Below are 21087 nucleotides of genomic sequence, written 5' to 3'. Positions count from 1 at the left end.
ATTGAATGGTCTTCTGTCTCAGGCAGTGGAATGTTCTGGATCGTATATGTGCATTTGTTTGGTAACAGGTGTTGCTTGTTCATTGCGACAAGGGAGACTCATGGTAATGAGCTGCCCTCGCTTTGCCCTGTGCAAAATCTACAACATAACCTTGTGAATCAGGAAAAATTGAAATATCTCAGTTCACTACTCTATTTTTTACTTAATCACTCTGCACTTAATAGTGAGAACACAGCCAATTTTTATATATATATTTACTACTTTTAAAATATGCATTTGATTCTACCACTTCTAAAAGAGTATTTAATTCTGGGGCTCCAATCCAGTGTCGTGTTCCCGATACAGAATGGGGACCCATGTTGCTTTCCTGATGTCACCTCCCCTTCCCCATGTCTCCCCCACCCACGATAAAGTCCGTTCTAGAAGCAGCTTATGGCAGGATAATTGTGTGCAAACTGTCACAGGCAGGTCATCCTTGACACACAATTACAGCAGTTGTAAATCCGTAATTGTAATCCAGTGTCAGACACTAATCTATCTTAAACCCAGCACAAGGACGGCTTTCGAAAAGGCTCTATACAGCCATGAATTGAAGTTGAAATGAGTTGATCCCCTGCTCTTACTCCCAGCAGCTGCAAGTATGAACTGGCTTCAGTTAAAATTATAGAAAGATTAATTTATCACACAGTTGGCATTTGCCTCCACTGCCTGCATTCCCAACCCTGCATGCCTTGGTTGCCAAGGAACAACTCAGTCACTCCCAGGAGAACTGGGAAGTCCCCTGGGATGGTTAGAAAGAAGAGAATCATGGTGGGCTTCCTAAACAACGATGATGCCCCAGCAGGATTCTTGCATCATCAATTCCCAATCAAATCTCTCAGACAATTGCTCATGACATTCACAGTGTGACGACCATAGCTGGGCAACTTCTGACACTCTGCCTCAGCCGAATTTTGTGTTAAGCTTATAGCCTGATTTGTAATTTCAAAAGTCTTTTGCAAACAACAGTTTAGGCTTCTATCATGAATAAACGGTGTCTTCACTGGCATCTGATTGGCTGGGGAGGCAGAAAGAGAAAGTAGGTACAGTACTCACTTTGGGCTTTGGCCCCGCACATCGCTGACGTCAGCCCTGCCCACAACCAAATCTACCTTGTGCCACAAATTACATGTTAGGAACTGCAACTCTCAGCAACCTGAAGTATATATGCAAAATGATTACCACAAATATGTGATTACTTAGCAACCAGAGATGGTTGGTCCCAGCAAATAAAATTAAGGTAAATCCATAACTTTCCAGTTTATTCTACTAAATTTGGATCTTGCATTGAAACTATTCAGGGTGTTCAACTATTCAACTGTGTGGAATATTTCCCTGGGCAGAATACAAGAAATAAGATCATGTTATAGCTGAACAGGTCTTTAAGAAAGGTAAGATATTTAACTCAGAAGATATGGCTATATTCAGTTGCTTCACTTTTTGAGCTGGGTTCAGGCTTTTCTGTCTGCTTCCATTGTTCGTTTTTATTTCAAGAGAATGTGGAATTTAAGGCCTGCTTTTTCACAAGACGTCTTGTATATTTGGTACAAGTGAATACATTTATAAAAACTAGGTACATATTTCAAATACACATTTCCATCTGGGTATTAAACTAGAACGGTAACATAGACAATGAGGTTGTTGACTTTAATGGACAAATTAACATAGCAATTTCATGATTATGAGAGCCAAGAGCATTTGGATTTTTTTTTTAAATTGCTAGTTATGTATTCAAGTCATTTGCAACTACCTATTTTCCTGAAAGACATACACCATTCAGGTTGGGTATGCTTATAAGGCAAGTAAGTTAAATCCATAATGTGGAAAAATTATTTTTTGTTATAGCTTCAGGGATCGGGTCATGGGGGGCACCATAATCCAAAAAAGTGGCTTCTCCAAACTCCAATTAAACCTCATGTAAAATTACACATTATTCTGTACCCTTCCCACAATATATCAGTCATTATATCTATGGAACTGTTTCCTATAAAAATTACATGAAATAAATTTTTCTTTTCAATAAATCTAGTTTAAAACATAAAGAAATATCTTTTTTTAGGAGGGCAGTACAGATTAACACAGAGAGCTGGTTTTATGCAGACCTAGGCAACAGAGCTGTATTTTGAATAAAACAAGTTTAAATGGAAAACTGACAATTGCCTTCAGTTTTATCTAAGTAATGAAGAACACTTGTGGTATTAATGCCTGTTCCTAAGCTAGAAATCCAGAAGAGGGTGCTCAAGGCTTGAAAGAATCTCTTACAACTGACAGTCTAACTTAAGGTGAGACTACTTTGCTGCAATTTGATTTGCAGCCTGTATTACATTTGAAATCACAATGAATGTTCACACAGGGGCTGCAGATTGATTCAGGGGTTCACAATTCATACTGGATGTGATGCAATTCGCATTTGAGCCCACAACCCCACTTCTTTCCTTCCTTCCTCTGGTCCCACCTCTGCTGATTCTTTTATGGTTTGTTGTGAAGCTGCTTTTTCATTTAAAGCTTCAGACTACTACATTTCTCCAAAAAAATTATATAGAAAAATAACATGGAAAGGTATTTTAGCAGTCTAAGAGAACAGAGCATCAAACAGTAATTTTGCAACAAATATTATAATTCACACATCAGAATGATTCTATAAGAGGCATCACCACCACCCTCTTCCCGTCCATTACTCTTTTCTCTTCCTTTCAAGTAAAACATGCAGAAATTACCTCATCTCTGGTTACATATGGTTTTAAACTATAGGCACGATAAACATTTAAAGTCCATTTTCAGACCTGTCAGTTAAGTAATTAACAGCACTAAGGTTTGCTTCACAACAAAAGGGCCTTTCCACATGATCTGAAGCTTAATATGTTTCTCAGAATTCAGGACTAGCATCCAATTTCCCACATTAAAATCACGGTGCTTTGCTTTTGCATGTCACTCTGGCCTGAACGTTAAGCCCCAACTGCCTACATCACTGAAACACCACCTGTAGATATGCCCTCTATCTTTATAACAATATGGCACAACTAACTGCACAGGAAAACAGCCCATTCAAATTCTTTTGGCTTGAAAAAGTAGAAACCCCCCCCCCCCCGAAACAGAGAAAAGAAGCTGCTTTGGAAGCAAAAAGGACTGGACCAATTTGAATGAGTCTTTGCATCCTGTGGTAACAAAAATACTTCAGATTCACCCATTTTATACATGGACTAACTCCCATGTAATTTATTGTAGTACAGTATAAATGACTGGAAGGGACTAGGGCTGGTGTGCATGAAGCCGGTCACAAACAAACTGAGATGGATTTGACTGTGGGCAGTTTCTCAACCAGCCCTTTAAGATGAGGCAAAGAAAATATTTTTAAAAAATTTGTTTATAACTAATAGTCTACATATGGGGGGGGGGGAACCTTTCTTTCTTCAGACGATCCAGGCGACTACTAATTGGTCAGCTTGACTTTAATAGCAAAGAAAGTTCTAGAATAGAAGATTAAACAGCCACTATGTGAGCACTTTAAAAACAACAAATTATTACTAATAATAACCAGCATGGATTTCACACAAAAACACAAGTGTCCAGGATGACTTGAAGATTCTGGTCAGGATCCCATGTTGCTCAACATTTTGATAAATGGCTATGATGAAGTTGTAGAGAAGATGTCCATCAAATATGCAGATGACACCAAATTGGGAAGAGAAGCTAAAACTTCAGAAACTAGAATTATCTTCTACCCAGGAATAGATTCTGGGTTGAAAATGTTTTGTTTCATTTTATTTTATTTCCATTTTCTAGCTAATAGGGGATGTTATCAATGGTTGTTCCTGCTTTTGTTATTAAGATGCACTTTTAAAATAATATTTTCACATTTTGTATTATATATTTTTCTTTGCACTGCAATTTGTTAAATAAATGTTTTTTTAAGCCTGAGAAAAGAGAGTCAGGATTTAAGATGCAGATCTGGACCAAAACAAACAAAAAGAGTTTCAGCAAGGCTAAATGTAAAGTTATACATTTAGGTAGAAAAAAAACAAATGTGGAAATAGAAGATTGGCGACCATTGGCTTAGCAGTAGTGTATGTGAAAATGACTGGCTGCATCAACAGAGGTACAGTGCTCAGGTGGAGGAAAGTAATATTACCACTCCGTTCTACTTTTAGCCAACTTCACCTGGAGTATTGTGTTCAGATGAAACATGAAACATGTCCAGAGGATGACCAAGATGATCAAAGGTCCCAAAACCAAACCCCCTGAAGAACGGTTGAGGAAGTTCAGTATGTTTAGTCTACAGAAGAAAAGCCCAAGAGATGTTGTGATAGCCATCTTCAAATCTCTGAAATGCTGTTATATGAAAGATGGAGCAAAATTGCTTTCTTTGGTTCCAGAGGACAGGACAAAAATTAAGAGATTCAAATTACAGTGGGAAAAATGTCCACTAAACTTCAGGAAGAGCTTCCTTGTGGGATAGTGAGAGCTGCTCCTCATTAAAACTGACTTCATCAGAAGGTGGCAGACTTAATTTTTTTAAGCAAAGGTTGGATAGCCACCCATCAGGGATATTTTCCCAATGGATTCCTTGCATCAACAGAGGGTTGAACTTGATGATCGGTGACGGCCTTCCCAGCTCTGCAGTTCTCTGATTCCATGATTCTAACGTAGTATGAATCACTTCTAAACAGATGTATTTATATACAGTATGTGCGGAGACTAATCAGACATGATTAAGATCTGTGATTATATTTCTAATCTTTTTAAAGTTTGTGAACAGCAGCCATAAGGTATATCTGATTTCAAAATCAGGACCATGTGTGTCGGGGAGGTCAGGGTATATTCGTTTCCTTTTGCACAATATTTTTTTATGTGACACTTCTTCCTTTCGCACTGAAGTCTCAAATACCATATCCGCCATTATGAGATGGCTTGTTAAGATCATTGGGAGAGGCCTTTCTCTTCGTCCCATCACTTTCACAGGTGAGCCTGATGGGGACAGAGGAGAGGCCCTTCTCTGTTTCTGCTCCCAGACTTTGGAACTCCCTCCCACAGGAGGCCAGCCTGGCCCCATCTTTGCTATCCTTCTGCAAGCAGGCAAAGACCTTTCTCTTTAGGCAATACTTCCCTCAGTAACCATATACCTGTATGGGTTTTTGAGATTGTTATGCATTACTGCTTTGACTGGATTGTTAGTACTACTTGTGTTTTCCATTTTTGTGTTTTCCATTTCTCAGAGTGACATCTTAAAAAAATTGTGTATACGTATTGCTCTCTGCCTTAATATTGTGTGTTAATTAATGTAAGATGCCTCTTTATTCATTGTTCATATTTTTAATATTATCTTTTAATGATATTAATCACTGTTGTCTACTCATTATTTTCAACTTTAAATATTGTATTTCATTGTTGTAAGCCATCCTGGGTCCTTTTCAAGAAGAAAGGAGGAGTAAAAATATTTTAACTAACTAACTAGCTAAATAAATAAATACCCTGTTTACCCAAAAATAAGACCTAACCTGAAAATAAGCCCTAGTATGATTTTTCAGGATGCTTGTAATATAAGCCCTACACAAAAAATAAGCCCCAGTTAAGTGAAACCACGCCCTCCACCACTGTGCAGCAACCAGAAGAAGATGACATGACTGTATCTGAATAAACGTAGATTGTTGTACATGAAAAAAAAATCCCCTGAAAATAAGCCCTAATGCATTTTTGGAGCAAACATTAATATAACACCCTGTCTTATTTTCAGGGAAACATGGTAAATAGTCACATGCCCTGTTAGCTAAAACGTACTGCAAGCTATACACACACAAAAAAAAAAACAAGTAAACAAACATTGCTATATAAAGGCAATTTATGTAGTCTTCAGATTAAGGACATCACTTTGCTATTCACTCTTTTTTTCTTGTCCCTCATGGTATTTCAGTGGGTTCCATCGGCCAAGTAAAAGGAATGAGCATTTAACCAGTGAAGTACTGCTGTGGGACTCCTTTTACTCCCAGTCCAGTTATCTGTTAAAGAATAAAAAACAAGTCATACGTCTTTTGGGCTGGGCCTACCATTAGACAGAATGAGGTGATGGCGTCAGGTGGCAGAAACAAGGGAATCATGGTGGAAGCCTCCCAGTCCTTTCTCCCATATCTCCCAGCTCTTCTCCTGTGGTGAAGGACAGAAGGTATGTGCCACAGAACCTGCCTTGGGCTCCCTAAACTAGGCTACAACCTCATGGGTAACGTACGAGGCTATCACATCTTTGGTGTCACATCTATGCCTTTTTAAAAGAGAGGGTTAAACTGGGAGGTAGGGGAGCAATCCATCACCAAGAGGTGATTTAATAATTTGGCTGCCGTGCCGTGTGTGGTGTATCTGATTGTTTCACTGCCTATGCTGATCCGTACCTTGGCACACCCATATTTATTCTGCATATTTGGCTGACACGCATGTATTGTCCAGGAATGTATTACAGCAAGAGGCTCTTGGAGGACAAAGCAACACCTTGATTCCTCTGCCAGCTGCTTCAAGAGGCTCGCCTCAGCCTCAGGCTGGATACCGATGAACTGCCAAGCCTTTTTAGCTGAATGTCTGTCTTTCTCATAACAGCACCAAAGAGTGAGGAGGCTGCCTCTCCAATACAGAGACTCTTAGAAATTAAGTCTAATTATTGCTGGAGATAAGATGACATCACACTGCACTTGATGACATAAATAGACTATTTTAAAAACATAGAGTTCTGGTGCTTTTTAATAAACTAGAGATGGAAGCAACAGTAGCTCATGACTGGAGCAGGGGGTGCCTCCCCCACCCACCCCCCATGATTTGGGAAAGAGGCAGCCCCTCCTCATGTTCCATCCACAAGTTATCCCCAAGCAAAAGAAAACCTTATTTTTTTTCCTAGTGCTTAATTTCCTCCGGGGCTAATTTGTAGGGTCCGCAAATGTGGGCAGTGGGAGTAAGGACTCTGTTTCTCCACTTCCTTTTGCCCAGCAGGCTAACTGGATTCATTCTATGAGAATGTCAACCATTCTCCACCAGTTTAATAGGAAAGAAAACAAAGAATTTCAAAAGAGGTAAAACTTTGTAGACATTCTAACAGGTGAGTTCAGGAATCTTGTGTTATGAAGTGTGGCACTGGTGTGTGTGTGTGTGTGTGTGTGTGCATGTCTTTCCTCTCTTTAAACAATTACTTATGTGCCACCCAATAGCAGAGATGGGGACTCGAGTCACGGGACTTGCTGTCAAGTTGGACTTAAGTCACACCAGTAACTTGATGTGCGCTGCAATTCCCAAAATTCTTAGAGGATTACGGGAACTGCAGTCCAAAGACATGAAAGAACGAATTACTAACTAAAATTTAGGGTTGCAGATTATCGATGCCTGACTCGAATGCTTTAAAGCTTAAACTAAAATAGCTAAGAAATTAAGAAAACTCAGGCTACAGAGTGTTCATATCTGTCCCAAGAGGAAGAAATTTTGACTCCACCATTTTGCATTGCTTGCAGTCATTTTTTAAAAGCACCTAAGGCCTGCTTACCTTGAAAATCTCTCCAGCATTAGGTTCCTTAGTTAATGCCACCTTGCCCAATCCATCAGTGGCAGATGTGACATACATTTCTGAATAATCTTTTCCTCCAAAACAGCAGGATGTGATCCTGGAAGCTGGCATCTTTACAGTTTGAAGTCTCTTCCCTGTGTGAAAGTTGTTGATCAGTCACACACCCACAAGTTTTCTGGGGGGAAATGCAATCAATAAATTGCTTATACAGCTGCCACCTCTCCCCACATCTCTCCTCAGAAGGGCATACACATGATCATACACTATATGATCACATAGAGTTAGTTAGATTTAAATAAAATAAAGGTTTATGACTGTATTATAAGGAACACGCTTGAACACTTCTTGACTTTTACGTGTTAACTGAAGTTGGGTGGGTTTTTTTATTCCTTTGTCTGTTTAGACACAGCACTCCTAAGACCTTCCTTATTTGTTTGTTTGTTTATTATTGGATTTTTATCCCACCCTTCTAGACAGGAGTCTACTCAGGATGGCTCACAATATATTGTGCACAAAACGGATTTAAAAACAACAATTAAAATCTACAATAATAATAAAATCAAGATGGGAAGATAAACAACAAAAACCAAAAAAATAAAATCAAGTACTGTATTGGCAGGAGGGAAGGCCTACCTAAAGAGCCAGGTTTTTAATTGGCTCTTGAAAACACCCAGCGAGGGTGCCAGGCAGATCTCTGGCGGCAAGCTGTTCCAAAGTCGAGGGGCCACCGCCAAGAAGGCCTGGTTTCTTGTCTTTTCTTTCCGGGCTTCTCTCGGCGTCAGGCCCCTCAGCCATCTTTCCTGGCTATTTGCGAGTGACTCGAGTAGATCTAGGTGGGAGAAGGCGTTCTACCAGGTATCAAGGCTTTGTATGTCATCATTAACACTTTGAAGTCAATGCGGAAACGAATGGTCAGCCAATGCAAAGCAGCCCGAATGGGAGAGATATGCTGGAATTTTCTCATTCCACTAAGTAATCTGACTGCCGCATTCTGCACCATTTGAAGCTTCCACATAAATCTCAAAAGTAGCCCCACGTAGAGCACATTACAGTGGTCTGGTCTTGAGATTACAAGTGCATGGACCAGAGTGGTGAGGGCCCCACCATCAAGATATACCTACATATACCACTGGTTGGCGTCAAGACCAATGTTTTATGTGTGTTCCACTAGAAGCATTCTTTCTCCTTGTAAAAAGAGCAGTATTAGGTCAGCCCTTAGCTGTGGCAGTGCTTGATCAGGGAATACTGGCTGTTTGCTTAGATTGGTCATAAGGGTAATCCAGAAAAAGATATCCCTGTTCTTAGGTTAAACAACAACCCCAGATTTAGTGCTGAGATTTAAGAGTGTTTGTTCTTTTGGTGAGCATCACAGGGCCAAGTATTTTCAGGGATTTCAAGATGTTTGCAAATGTTTGAAGAGTCGACAGTAAAGTTGATAAAAATGCTTCAGTTTGTAAAATGCCAAACAGGCTCAGCTAAGGCAGCATCTTCATTCATCTTTTTACCTGTTTCAGGGTCAATACGGATCACTCGTCCGCCATCAATGCAGGCCACCCAGAGCTTCCCTTCTGTGTCAATACACATCCCATCAGGCATTGCTTCCTCTTTCTCCAGCTTATACACAGGTCTGCAGCTGCAGCGATCTGTATACAGAATGGATGGACTAGTGGTTTAACTCAAACAAGGCAATATCCCCATCCACCCAGCACCAGGCCCACCCCATTCACCAGTATTCCCAATTAATGGATCTCTGTGTCATAGGAAATGCACCGTACAGTATATATGCCTGTCATGCTATCCTTAGCGAGGGGGGGGGGGGGAAATGTGGCAATCTTAAAAGGAGAATGTTGTTGTAAGTCTTTCCTTACCAGTTCAAATCTTATAATTTGAACTAGTAATAATAATTTGAAATGAAAGGAGATGTAGCCAAAGGTTTTGTAGCCAGTATGTGAAGTAGTGTCTTGAGTTGGTATGGTCTTATGCTTTACAAAGAAACATAAGCTATCTGACAACACCTTTCCTAGGTCAGGGAATCTGATGCCTGAACGTCTCCCCAAGAGCCCTAGAGCACTTTCTAGACCTCTTAGGAAAATTTCAGAAGCCTGTCTTCATCACAGCTGGCATTTATCCCAAAGAGGGTTAAGTCCAGAATGGAATCAAGCAATCATGTCTAATGACAATAAAATTCATCTGAGTGTCAGGGTGTACAATCTTCCTGGTGACATTAGCTTGTCTGATTCTACAAGCTTTATTTATCTGCACTGCTTACTAGCTAATTGCTTTGCAATGATTTCAGTAAATTATTGTTCAAGGCTCAATTTTAAAAGCACTTTCAGTCTTAGGGATGCTTTTTCCACCTCCTCCTTTAATTATTTTAACACTCTATACAATCAAAATTTCACAGCTTGACGCCTTGCCTACTCAGAACAAGTCGATTCTTGCCACCATGTTCTTTTCTTTGCTTGCTCAAACAATAACTGCATTGTTGTATTAACGATGAAAGCAAAGCCCACTATGTCACACACATCAATATGTCATGTGATGGAAGGGAAAAAAGAAGAAGGCTCTGCAAGGTTGGCTATTAATCTTCTCCACAATGTGTTCATTTACCTGCTATTGAAATAATTTGAAGAAAGATTGTGTACCGATTTTTCCTGTGTGTATATCATAATCGAAGGCATGCACAGCATATGCTAGGCTGTCAATGTAGAAGAAGGTTCTGTGATCCAGCGACCAGGCCAGGCCATTTGAGATGTCCACCTCCTCTAACTGCGTCAGAACAGAACAATCAGGAAACAGAGTATAAAGAGCACCTTGGCGCCTTGCTCTCACTCCGGGGGCTGTCTCTTCAGCCATGGTACCTACAGCATAGATGGCAGAAAAACATTAATCAGTATTTCAGAACTGTAGGCTGCTTCACAGCATAACAGCACCAGTGGCAGGGCGGTGTAGGCGGCAGGGGTTAAAGCCCCAGGAGAATATGAGTAGCAGAGACCATAGCATCATCTGCCATTTCTCTGAGACTGCCTTGTTCCCTCTGAAGTTTGTGGTAATCTTCACAATAGCTGGCAGTGAGGGGAAAAACAGTAAATTGCTGCAACCATGCAATAGTGCAACATAGTTGAGGTTGTTTTGGTTTTGAATAGGCAATTCAAGATGCAATAACTTTACAAAAAAAACACCCTGTCCTTCCTGTGTTGATATGAACCAATGCAGTATTTTCAGACTCTTCTGAAGTGGGATGGCTATGGCAACTGTGAAGATGAGCACCCCGCACTTCCAAATTTATCACTACATTCCTGATGGATCACGTCAAAGGCCTGTCTAATCCACCCTTCCTTAACCTGGAGCTGTCCATTACAGGGCACAACATTCACATGAAGATTTCCCCAACCCAACAAATCAGCTTTATCCCACAATGGCCTATTCTTCTCAAAAGCCTATAGTGAGGAACTACGGTATAATTAAAGCTGTTGATGTTGTATTCCACATCTACCAGATTATTTCTATCTCCATTCCTGCTGATCTCCTTGAACGATTCTCCTGTTAAGCAAGACTCCTATTGCCAGAAGCCACGCTAATCCTCCCACCACAAGGCACAGCCTGCTTTCTCGTTATATATTATGCAGCCTTTTATATTTCTAGCCTGTTCTGTAAACCAGGGGTCCATCAGATATATTTGACTTTGCCTCCTATCACCCTCGAACATTTGCATTCAGGCTGATGAGAACTGGAATCTAAAACATCATGAAGGCACCAGGTTGGAGAAGACTGTTATAAAAATGAAACCATCATTTTAAAAAAGATCGTTAAAAGATGCTTTCCATCAAGCTATGTGGGAGAGAACTTAGATCCTTCAATCTAACCCTTACCCTGATTGTTTCTTTTTAACCAAATTAACCTTTTCAGCAGATTGTCGGGAGGTAATTATGGTGGGAAGAGGTATTTGGACCAGGGCAAACAACCTCATATTTGCAGTTTCAGCCCCACGTAGTCTGAAAATGCTATTTGGCCTTAGTAACTGTTATCTTTTAACTTTTTCTTTGTTATTCTTTAATCAGAAAATCTTTTCATCCTCACTAGCAGTTAAAACAGGCATGTACTGCTTCATTGGTTTCTGCCATTTTTGGAGTTATTGGTTGAAGAATTTAGAAACTTACACACTTATTACATGGCTTTGTACCGTATTTTTTGCTCCATAAGACGCACTTTTTCCCTCCCAAAATGTGGGGCAGAAAATCCGTGCGTCTAATGGAACAAAGGCACGATTTCGTTGCTGCTTGCCCTGTGGGGGGGGGGGAGCGTCACAAGGGTCCGGGTGAGACTTCCAGGACCCTTGCAAGGCTCCCCCACCCCCCACGGGACCAGCGCCGGCAAAATCGGCAGCTTCCAGGTGGGGGGAGCGTCGCAAGGGTCCTTGAAAGCTCACTCAGACCCTTGCGACGCTCCTCCCACCCCCCCACGGGACCAGCGCTGGCGAAATCACCAGGTTCTGGGAGTGTTTGGAAGCTTGATAAGCCTCCAAACACTCTCAGAACCTGGCAATTTTACCCCCCCTGGCCCCGTGGGGTGGGTGGGAGGGAGCATGGCACGGGTCCGAGGGAGCCTCCCAGGATCCTTGGCACGCTCCTCCCACCCCTGCATGGGGCCAGCACTGGCAAAATCGCCAGTTTTTGGGAGTCTTGAGGCTTGGGAAGCCTCTGAAGAGTCCCAGAAGGTGGTGATTTTGCCCCCTCTGACCCCTGGGGGGGCAGGGTGAGTCTCTAAAGGGTCCTGGAACACACCCTAGGATCCTTTAGAGACTCACCCTGCCCCCCCCCCGCTGGGCCAGAGGGGGGGTATCACCAGCTTCTCAGACTCTTTTGAGGCTTGGGAAGCTTCAGCAGAGTCCCAGAAACTGGCGATGTCGCCCCCTCTGACCCCCGGGGGGCAGGGTGAGCCTCCAAAGGGTCCTAGGGTGTGTTACATACGATGGACCTCTCCATAAGGCTCACCAATTTTTAGGAGAAGAAAACAAATTAGTTTTTTCCTGTTTTCTTCTCCTAAAAATTTGGTGCATCTTGTGGAAAGGTGCGTCTTATGGAGCGAAAAATACGGTAGTTTAAAAAAACATGTATACAGAATTTGTTTCCACCAGCTATATTTTATGATGTTTTAGTAAACTGTTTTATTGTTTATGAGCAAGCATATTTATTTATTTGATGTATAACTCACCTTTCCCGCAGGACTGGGACCCAAGGCTGATCAAAACAAATTAAAACAGTTGGGTAAAAGTGCTGTAAGTTTCTGTAAGTGTTACAGTAGGAATCTTGATGCCTTTCCTAGTTAGAAAATTAACTTCCCTTGCTATTGTTTTTAGGATGTAAAGATGGACTTTGTTTCCAAACCTGGACTCACACCAATAATGTGATTTCATCTTCTAATGATACAACATACAGATTGACTCTTAAAAGAAATAAAAGCTAGGGATCTGGGTTTAGGGTGTGACAGTACATGTCTCTGCCTAGATTAGTTTAGCCATTCTCATTTGTAGGAGGGAGACAAGCAGGAAAGTTGTCTTAGCTTCATTGTCTCGTGGCTCCTGTCTCTTTTTAATACATAAAAGCCTCTTATTAGAAGTCAGACTTTACTAAAAAAAAAATAAGGTGGAGGCTAATATTAAAATACAGACACAGTTATAAAAGTTACAGTTATTTGAAAGTAATTTCATCTGTATTTATCACTGAAACAGTAAGATTTTACTCTACATAAACAAAAACTATGGTATATCAGTATGGTTATTAGGACTGACCCAAGCACCACAAGATAATGAACAAGTTTTAAGTTCTCAGGTTTTCTTCAGAATAGATACAACCATACTTTTTGTTGAGCAACATGCTCATGGGTCTCAGGTCAATCTATATCCCAGTTTTTTGCTTGTTTTGTTTTGTTTTACAGTATCCCAGTTTGGTTAAATCAGATTGTTCGGTGTTTATAGGAACTGGAAAGTATATCTGCACACTTGGGTGTAATTCTGTTTAACATGCAAGCCAAGAGTGGGCATGACCCTGGTACAGCACAATGGAACTGCATTTGCTTATCCTCCCACCACCACATTAGTTCCTCACTCAAATCATTTCAGGGGTCCCCAACCCCTCACAGAAGGTTTTGGGTTTGTGTGGATGATTGCATTGGAAGCAGGGATTAAATTCCTCATCTAATGCTGAATTGTACAGAAGCAGTTCCATCAGCAGATGCCCCACACTAGAACTGGACATATATGAGATATGTATCTAATACAGATATACCTGCAAAATACCTCCCCATTGGGTCCACCTTTCCATCGTTGAATCTATTGTTTGGTTTATCTGATTCCAGTTCAGCAATAGTGGTAAGTGACGGATCTCCCCAGTTCAAGAAAGCAAACCTGGTTCCTACAGTGACCACATATCCTCCACTCTTGCGAAGGGCCACCGAGCCAACACGGGCCTCTGCAGATGGGGAAAGAATAAGCAAGCTTCAAAGACCAAGCACTTTTTATGGAGAAATGCTTGAGATTCACAATAAAGACCAGCATCCTATTGCCAATCCCAGCCAAGGGTAGACTGAAACTGTGCTGAATGATAAGTCAACACTTATGGAAAGCCCATTGAGCCAATAGATCTGCTCTAGTTTGGATTAGCAATAAGACACTGGCTAGGTATGGTTTATTTCTCATTACTTAATTCCAGCCTCATTCCCCTTTATTTGTACTTCCCAAAGTGCCATTTTCCACATAACTAAATAATAGCCAGAGCTTCACCAAATTACTCTGTTAGATTGCAATAGTCTGGGTTGAATAATACCTTCTTGGGATTACTACAGTGTTTCAAACAGGGTGATCTTTAGAGACTTACAGGTCTCCAGCTGTAGTTGCTGTGAAAACTGAGGACTGGAGAAGTCCCCCAGAAGGAAGGAAGGAAGGAAGGAAGGAAGGAAGGAAGGAAGGAAGGAAGGAAGGAAGGAAGGAAGAGTGACTGCATGTAGAGCTGAAAAGTCAACCTTCTTTTTAACAAGATAGGGTGGCAATTTAAAGACTAACAAATTTGTTTCAATGTGAGTGAGTGCTACGGATCCACAAAAGCTCACACCTAAAACAAATTTGTAGTCAATAAAGTGTCATTCACAACATCTCCTCCTTGTTTCCCCACACCACCCTCTTTTGTTCTGCCAACATGCTGATGAGACAGGCTCAAACACATACTTGTTTGAAAACTTGGTTGCAACATGTTGGTGATCTTCCATAGGATTCATCTTACCCAGATGTTTATTTTCACATCAGCTACTTTGATTTTTCTGTTGAACCATGATTCCTAGAATCTCCCAGCCAGCCTGCTCGTAACATGCAGCCACCTTGCAAAATTAAGAAGTTCTCACTGGATCTGTCTTTCTTTTCTCATTCCCACATTTGTGGGCTTTAAAGTTGCATTCCCCTGCAAGTGTCATTTTCTGAAAAGGGGACATCTTTTTCTGCCACATTATTAGGTAGGGCATCCAAGAATTGTATCCATGGGGCAATTTGTCTCGTTAATTCAAATAGATACCACTCTGCACCAGTTTATCTTTTTTTCCCCTTAATACACAGTGCCATAAACAACATCATAAAATTCATTCCATAAACAACATCTTAAAATTCACTCAGTAGCAATGGGCAACATATTTGAAGATAGCACAGGAATGAAGGAGTACCTAAAGGAAACACATATTGAAGAAAGAGATTTAGTAGGCTGGATGTAAATGCTGAGAGATCTCATGCGGGTTTCAAACAAATCAGAGAAACTTTTATAGTTGGGAGCAGCATGGGATTGGTCCTCCCTATCACATTCTAGAAGCAATTTGTAGCCATGCGGTCAACTGGATGTTTTGATTAAAGCTTATAGATAAGAGTATCTCATCTTAAAGTTAGATTATTGGGAGTAGGAGCTAAAGGTCCTAGAACCCAGTGAGTCAGGAGAACTCCTGGGTGACCTTAAGTTAATCATGCATTCCCATGCTGCCCTCATGCAATGGTTACAGTGTACATAGAAATGTAAGGAGGGGCCCATGTGCACCATCTTGAATTTTCTGGGGGGGGGGGAAGGCTGAATATTAATGTACTTAAACATAGTAAATGATAAACACATTAGTGCATGACTCCACCCTATAAAATACTATATTAACCAAATACAATCTCTCAACAACCACATCTGAGGTTTTCTTCCCCTTTAATGTTTTCTTAAAAGACTGAAGCAATTGTGCAGAATAGTCCAAAGAAAGTCCTTGCTTCTAAAGGTTACAGTTTCAAGAAAAAGCGTCTTTCCTACCCAGAGGCACACACTGAACTTCCTTGCTGTTTGAGTCCCAGCGGCAAACTTTCTGTGAATTGATGTCAACGAAAACCAGGCAATTCTGCCTTTCTTCCCATACAGGGCACTCTCCCATCCTGTTCTTCTCTTTCACAACAGTCTCAATCCGAATAGAAGACATGGTCTACAAAAGAAAAGAAAAACAGAACAAATCAGCACAATGCCTGTCTTAATTTAGATGGAACAACAGAATTACATTATCCCTCAGAACTGGTTTGGGAAACCGTTCTCTACAAAAATGTCAAAGGGAGTGGCAACATCTCAAGTTGATGCTGATTAAAGATGAGGAAGATTTGTCTGGGAATGGTCTTCCTTATTTATAAATCACTATTATTTACAATATGAAATATATTAAATCTAATGCACTGCTGTGGTTTAGATATCAGGGAGTTTGATTCCCCCACTGGACCTCCTTGACAGGGGCTGGTCTTGATTATCCTTAAGGTCCCTTCCAGCTCTGCAGTTCTAAAATTATTATTTTATTATTATTAATGGGGGGGAGAGAATCTAAAACTAAATATACATATATATTAGTTTTTAAGCACCACAAGACTCTTTTGCTGTTTTTCCTGTAAGAAGCTAACATGCTACCTTCACTCCTGGAAATTGTTACCCACGGATCAATACCTGAAGTCCCTTACCACCAATCCGTACATCTCCCCCTTCCTACATCCACAAAGCATCTCTGTAAAGTGGTGGTTTTCTGACCTGATCTATATCAAATGCCATTCTAGATCATTCAGTAAAATACTGGTGAACCATTTTCTCACTCTGTTTCATACCTGTCTACTCTTTTGCCTCAGATCAAGTGCCCGAAACAACTGTCAGCTTTGTTACAGAAGCTGGTCATGCAGAACCCTGATTGGCTAGCCCTTGCCACCATCACTGGTGACATTCATTTTCTGGGATTAAAGCTTTGCATCGTGCTGATTGATCAGTCTGAGCTTGTGACGGTCACAAACCTATTCATTAATGAAAGACAACAGTCTTTAATGATTGAAGGATGAAGGTAATGTATTTGCAAAGGCTTTCACAGCCAGGATCTAATGGTTGTTGTGGGTTTTTCGGGCTCTTTGGCCATGTTCTGAAGGTTGTTCTTCCTAACGTTTCGCCAGTCTCTGTGGCCTGTCTTAACAGTTCTCTACAAAAATGGAACTCCTCCTGCAAGAGGAAAATCTACAGTGCTTTCTGTCTGAAAGTATTTCTACATGGTCTTTAGTTCCCAGACCACAGAGTGCTGTCCTCTGAAGATGCCGGCCACAGAGACTGGTGAAACGTTAGGAAGAGCAACCTTCAGAACAAAGCTAAAGAGCCCGAAAAACCCACAACAACCATCAGATGAAAGTAACACTTAAAAAAATAAGAAATACACAAAACAAGCTGGAGAACATATAAGTGCTGGAGTGTGTGGGTGGCTGTGGCCCAGTTCCATTGGAGAAAAAAAAACAATATGCATTTGAGATTCATCCTTTGGGCATCAGATTCCTTAGGACTGAGTGGAACTCCTCCTGCAACAGGAAAATCTACAATGTTTTCTGTCTGAAAATATTTCTACATGGTCTTTAGTTCCCATTCCCCCTAAATGGAAATGTCATCACACAGAGGCTTCTTGCCTTAGGCAAGCTCTGATGGGAATTCAGATTCCCTAGTACTCTGGGCAGAATGGAAGGCTGACTAAGTTTTCTTTCCTTCTGCCATTATTCTGTGGAAGAATTCAATCCCTTCTCTTCGCTCATGCACCCCAATTAAAAGCATTAATTTTGGACTGCATTGTTTAGCAGTCATGCTGGTTAGGGGATTGAAAGGTCTGGGGGAAAATATTGGGACATTCACAGAGAATCTCTGAGTGCCATATGAGGGAGGGAGGGAGGGAGGAAGGAAGGAAGGAAGGAATTTGCAAAATTGCATAATGAAAGAAACCTAAGGTTCATGATACTCCTTGCTCAATTACTATTGAAATCAAAACAATACCTTTTTTGATACCTTTGCCATGTTGTCATCTGTACACACACTGAATGTTATGTAAAATAAAGTTATATGTGCAAGTTGACTGGATCAAATAGACTGCTTGTATTAATAAATTATTACCAACGCATAATCAGTGATTTTATCCACAGTAGGAAGACTATTAATTGCATTTTACATTAATAGTCTATTAATTGAATTCAAAGGTGTGCCTTAATCCCAAATTTTCATAATAACCCATTCTGTAACACCATCCTTGCGAAAGATTAACATGATCTGAAGGTTGTTCTTCCTAACGTTTCGCCAGTCTCTGTGGCCGGCATCTTCAGAGGACAGCACAAAGAGCCCGAAAAACCCACAACAACCATTAGATCCCGGCCGTGAAAGCCTTCACGAATACATTAACATATTCCATAGGAACAACATTAACTGGTGGGTATCAAAGGAATAAACAAACAAACAAACAAGGAAATCAGCGTTACAGATATTCATTATGTAGCTGAATAGTTTGGTATCTGGCTGTGAAGCCAGAGGTTGGGGGTTCAATTCCCCACTGTGCCTCCTTGACAGGGGCTGGACTTGATGATCCACAGGGTCCCTTCCAGCTCTGCAGTTCTAAGATGGTTGTTTTTGTTTGTTGTCGTTGTTAAGGCTGACACAGATTTTCCACCAGTCTTCAGAAGAGAACCATTGGAATTATTTGCAACATTTGTATGCTGCCTTTATGAGGTTTTGATTGGGAGGGACATTTCCTGCAATTTCCTGCCAATCAATTCAGCAGCAACCAATTGTCCCCTCTCTGACTCAGATTTTGAAGAGACGTGACTCTCTCCTCAAGAGTTATTATCCTGCTCTTTTTTTAGTCAGACAGTTAGAATCAATATGTGATCAGTGCTCTGTCAGAATACTGTTAGCCATGTAGTGATTCAGTCAAGAAACTATTCAGTCATTTAAGCTCTGGTTGTGTAACCAGTCAATATTTTTCTACAGAATGCTGTTTCTCTTTGATTGATTCAAGACTGAGAGCAAAGGGAACTTTTAATTTTTTTTCTCTTACCAGTGTCTCAGAATTTTATTGAGACAGTAAATGCCAGTTGAGGAGAACAAACAATAAGTGGTGGTTTATTGTTTAAGCTAATTCTGCTCTGGAGGTTCATGAATCTTTTTTTTTGCCACATAGCTAAAGGCTATAAGCCACACATTTCATACTCTGCCAAGAAGAACATTCAATGCTTCCACACAGGCAGGAAGTTGCTGTACTGCACAGGAAGATATTATTCATCATTCACCCAGATGTTGTGTTGCTACCACATAAAGACTTCTCTTTGAATCTGTTGTAGTGTAGGAGAAAAGATAGACCTGTCCTCTCCCTAGTTCTCTTAACAGAGTCACCTGCCATGCCGGGTAGCCAAATAGACAAAGTGGAGCATGTGACACAAGGGGAGCTGATAATTTGTTTTCGAAGGCTTTCACGGCCGGGATCCGATGGTTGTCTTTTCAGCCTTGTGGATGATTCTAGTTCCGCTGATCATCCCTCCATTCCCCTGAGCCTCAGTGCCACTCTCACCTTTTTTGCATCCATGAAAAAGAACAAAAAGAACATCCTGAAAAGAACAAAAACCCTGATCCCACAGCTACAAATACTCAACAATCCCACACACTACAGGAGAACACAAACAGAGTTCTGACTCCTGTCCTCTGAAGATGACAGCCACAGAGGCTGGTGAAACGTTAGGAAGAAAAACCTCCAGAACATGGCCAAACAGCCAGAAAAACCCACAACCCCCATCGGAGCTGATAACTGTTATTTCTTGCTGGGTGAACCACACTGTCCCAGCACACACTGTCTATATGCATCTTGGATTGCCTCCAACATCTTGCTCCTAGCCCTTATTGTCTTCCCCTTTTCTCTCTCTTCTCATCCCTAACTCAGCCAAGTTTCCTGCTCCCCTTGTTCACCCATTCACGTCACACTTTCTTTATCACGTTGTCCTCAAACCTTCCTGTTTCTACCCTATCTACCTATCTTACTGTATCACAATCCTCTCCCTTTAATTCCCCCCCCCCCCAGTTTACCTGATTTTGCAGTATAGCAGCTTGTTGGTATGTTTTGTTGCAAGCAATGTCTTCAGTATTACCACCCACCATCTGCTAATAATACACAGGCACTAACTTTGCACGGGTAATAGTATGACACTTTGGATTTTTCCATTCATCCAGTGAAAAACTGAAAACAGGGCATTTCCCTTTTCTGGAATACTGGGTCCCTTTCTCGTTGAATGTACCTATATGCCTTGGTGTGATATTTATTACAAAAGAAAAAAAAAGAGAAGTGCTATCATATTACAGGACCTTGCTTGGCAGGTGAAAGTATTGCTCCTTCTGACTGATGCCTATCTCCTGTCAGGAACTGGAAGAGGGAATGCAGGAAATAGGAATAGGCAAGTGGTTGTTGTGTGGATGCAAAACAGGTGAGAGAGTGGCACCGAGGATCAGGGGAATGGAGGGATGATTGGTGGAATTAGAATCATCCACAAAGAAACATAACCTCATGAGATACACTCACAAAAGCACAGAACAATAGGAATCAACATGCTATCATAACCCATTTGAGTAGATCTTGCATCAATACAAATCAAGGCAATATGTTGTGTTTTTTTAAAAAGCAACACAGGTACATAGTGATGAGAACTGGAGAAATAAAAATCTCCAGCAGCATAATCCTCAGAACCAGATGTCATCATTTAAAAGAAGAAAAGTTTTTCTGACAGAAAATTTCACTTAAATTGGAGTACCATGCCCATTATCCCCAGCCAGCATGGCCAATAATCTATGGTAATGGAAGTTGCAATTCAATACACTTGGAAGACTGTAGATTGCAAAAGGCTGTCTGAATGAGGATGTTCCTTTTCTGAATTGTTAATCTGAAAGCCATATTTATCTTACCGTACAATATCTGGCTGTGCTACGCTCCCGACTGAAGGCAACGTGAATGATTTCTCTAAGTAGGTTACACAACCTAATATACCCTGCTGTAACTTTTAAGTGCCCAGCCCACATTTAAAATAAATGTAGCTGTAGCGTGTGGCAGCTGCTTCCTGTGACACAATGTTTTCTGTTGTTCTGTTCAGCCTGACCACAAGAAATGAAACGGAGCAAAAGAAGCATCAACATCTTGACATAGGA

General features: G+C 41.0%; 1 protein-coding gene across 2 annotated transcripts; it reads right to left on the bottom strand.

Moving 5' to 3' along the window:
- Window positions 1-5857: 5857 nt before the first annotated feature.
- On the bottom strand, window positions 5858-20978 carry LOC110080695 (regucalcin). Of its 2 annotated transcripts, none has more exons than XR_013543517.1 (7): window positions 20848-20978; window positions 15895-16060; window positions 13861-14043; window positions 10219-10434; window positions 9079-9216; window positions 7553-7748; window positions 5858-6032 (listed from the first exon to the last, which is right to left on the bottom strand). XR_013543517.1 is itself a non-coding variant. In XM_020796820.3 (7 exons), the coding sequence occupies exons 1-7, from the start codon at window positions 20959-20961 to the stop codon at window positions 5982-5984; spliced, it is 1023 nt and encodes a 340-aa protein (XP_020652479.1). In that variant the 5' UTR covers window positions 20962-20977; the 3' UTR covers window positions 5858-5981. The 2 variants fall into 2 exon arrangements, 1 of the variants encoding a protein (XP_020652479.1); XM_020796820.3 differs by having other exon boundaries at window positions 7553-7707; window positions 20848-20977.
- Window positions 20979-21087: the final 109 nt, after the last annotated feature.

Source organism: Pogona vitticeps, chromosome 3 (assembly GCF_051106095.1).
Source record: "Pogona vitticeps strain Pit_001003342236 chromosome 3, PviZW2.1, whole genome shotgun sequence".
Lineage (NCBI taxonomy): Eukaryota > Metazoa > Chordata > Lepidosauria > Squamata > Agamidae > Pogona > Pogona vitticeps.
The sequence above is the reverse complement of the archived record's forward strand: the minus strand, read 5'-3'. Positions and strand labels throughout refer to the sequence as shown.

What these genes read in the sequence shown, in the direction of transcription:
- LOC110080695 (XM_020796820.3), bottom strand. Translation starts at nt 20,961, where the DNA reads ATGTGGGCTGGGCACTTAAAAGTTACAGCAGGGTATATTAGGTTGTGT. An exon ending in GCACAGCCAGATATTGTACG is followed by an intron (nt 16,061 to 20,847) that starts GTAAGATAAATA and finishes TTTCTTTTGTAG; the next exon opens with ACCATGTCTTCTATTCGGAT. An exon ending in ATGCTGGAGAGATTTTCAAG is followed by an intron (nt 6,033 to 7,552) that starts GTAAGCAGGCCT and finishes ATTCTTTAACAG; the next exon opens with ATAACTGGACTGGGAGTAAA.